This window comes from Azolla caroliniana, unplaced genomic scaffold (assembly GCF_043228905.1).
Source record: "Azolla caroliniana isolate FFs.n. ecotype wild unplaced genomic scaffold, voAzoCaro1.0.p SCAF_318, whole genome shotgun sequence".
Classification (NCBI taxonomy): Eukaryota; Viridiplantae; Streptophyta; class Polypodiopsida; order Salviniales; family Salviniaceae; genus Azolla; species Azolla caroliniana.
Genome location: NW_028230753.1, coordinates 34,002 through 35,280, shown reverse-complemented (window position 1 = coordinate 35,280; position 1,279 = coordinate 34,002). Strand labels below are relative to the sequence as shown.

At 36.4% G+C, this 1,279-nt stretch overlaps 1 protein-coding gene across 1 annotated transcript; it reads left to right on the top strand.

Annotated features, from left to right (window-relative positions):
- Window positions 1-336: 336 nt before the first annotated feature.
- Window positions 337-1,079, top strand: LOC147848577 (uncharacterized). Its single transcript, XM_087338355.1, has 5 exons — window positions 337-361; window positions 439-507; window positions 602-677; window positions 747-811; window positions 900-1,079. Exons 2-5 carry the CDS (start codon window positions 493-495, stop codon window positions 996-998), a joined length of 255 nt encoding a protein of 84 aa, XP_087194481.1. The 5' UTR covers window positions 337-361; window positions 439-492; the 3' UTR covers window positions 999-1,079.
- Window positions 1,080-1,279: the final 200 nt, after the last annotated feature.

The following is a 1,279-nucleotide window of genomic DNA, read 5'->3' as shown; positions in this document are numbered from 1 at the left end:
ACAAAGTTCTAGGTGCACCCCAGACCACCACGTGACTAGAGACTATTTATCTTTCTTGTTGTCTCTCTCCTTTTCCTGAAAAGCAATGCTAGGTAGAGATTTCAATAGAGCACTCACTGCAGACATCATTCACTATGCCCTGTGAAGGTATAATGCAGACATGGGATGGGGGTAATCGAATATGTTGGCAAATAGGAGCTCTCATGAGTATTCCCTAACTTGAAGACGTGCTGCTTTGTCCATTCTCTCGTAGTGTTTTATGTATAGGTTATAGTATCTACATACATATACATAGATCTCTCAAGTGCACTTTCCAAAGCAAGTTGCGAAGCTATTATTATTTGAATATGTTTCTCAACTGGTATATCATGCTGTTTTACCATTTTGTTTCATATGTGCATATACAATCTCATCTGTAACCTCAGTTTGAACTTTCAGCTTTACATCTGGATTGGATACAATTCTGCAAAATTTGGTCATCTATATGTGAGCATGCCAACACCGTTTGTAAGTTCTCAAGTTCATGCGAATTTCTGAGAGAACATGTAGTCCTACAATGGTTATGAGGTGGGTCAATCTAGTCCTACAATTGTTTATACAGGATAGAACGCCAAGTCTGGCTACTTTAATTGGAGGGAGTGCTGATAATGTTGGAGCCAGCATTGCACGTAGACTAAGTATTTGACCTCCTCCAGACAATAAACATTTTTTTACTAGAGAAGAAACTCATTAATCCTTTTGAACAGCTCTTAAAACTGGCTGGAGCATTGTATTAGCATGCAACCTTCCAAAGAATTCTCCAAACTTGGAGGTATGACTTAAAATGGAGTAGTGATTACATTTTTGCAGTTATGAAAAATCGTCTCTATATAAATTGCATTTCTTTGGGTGTTGTCCAGGCAGAAGCAGAAAAGCAGCTTCTCCAAGAGTTGAAAACTCTTGGTTTTGTTAAATCCAATGTTGTTGGAAATGAATCTACCCCCTCCCATGTAGTTTGATGAACTACTGGATTCTCTAATTATGTGAGGACATTTTTGTATGAAAAAAGAAAATGATAACACTTAGTTATGTTTAATTCAGCTATTAATTCAGCTATGTACTGAATTGAATTTGCTCTCTGAAAATGGTGAAGTTTTAATTCTGTTTTCATCAAATCCTATTGGAAAAATTTGTGTTGCAAAAACACAGTTCTTATATGTCATTGTTGGTTTTCTCTTGATGTTTATTTGATTGCAAGTTTCAACACCTATGGTATTCTCTTCAGTTATTATGACTCCAA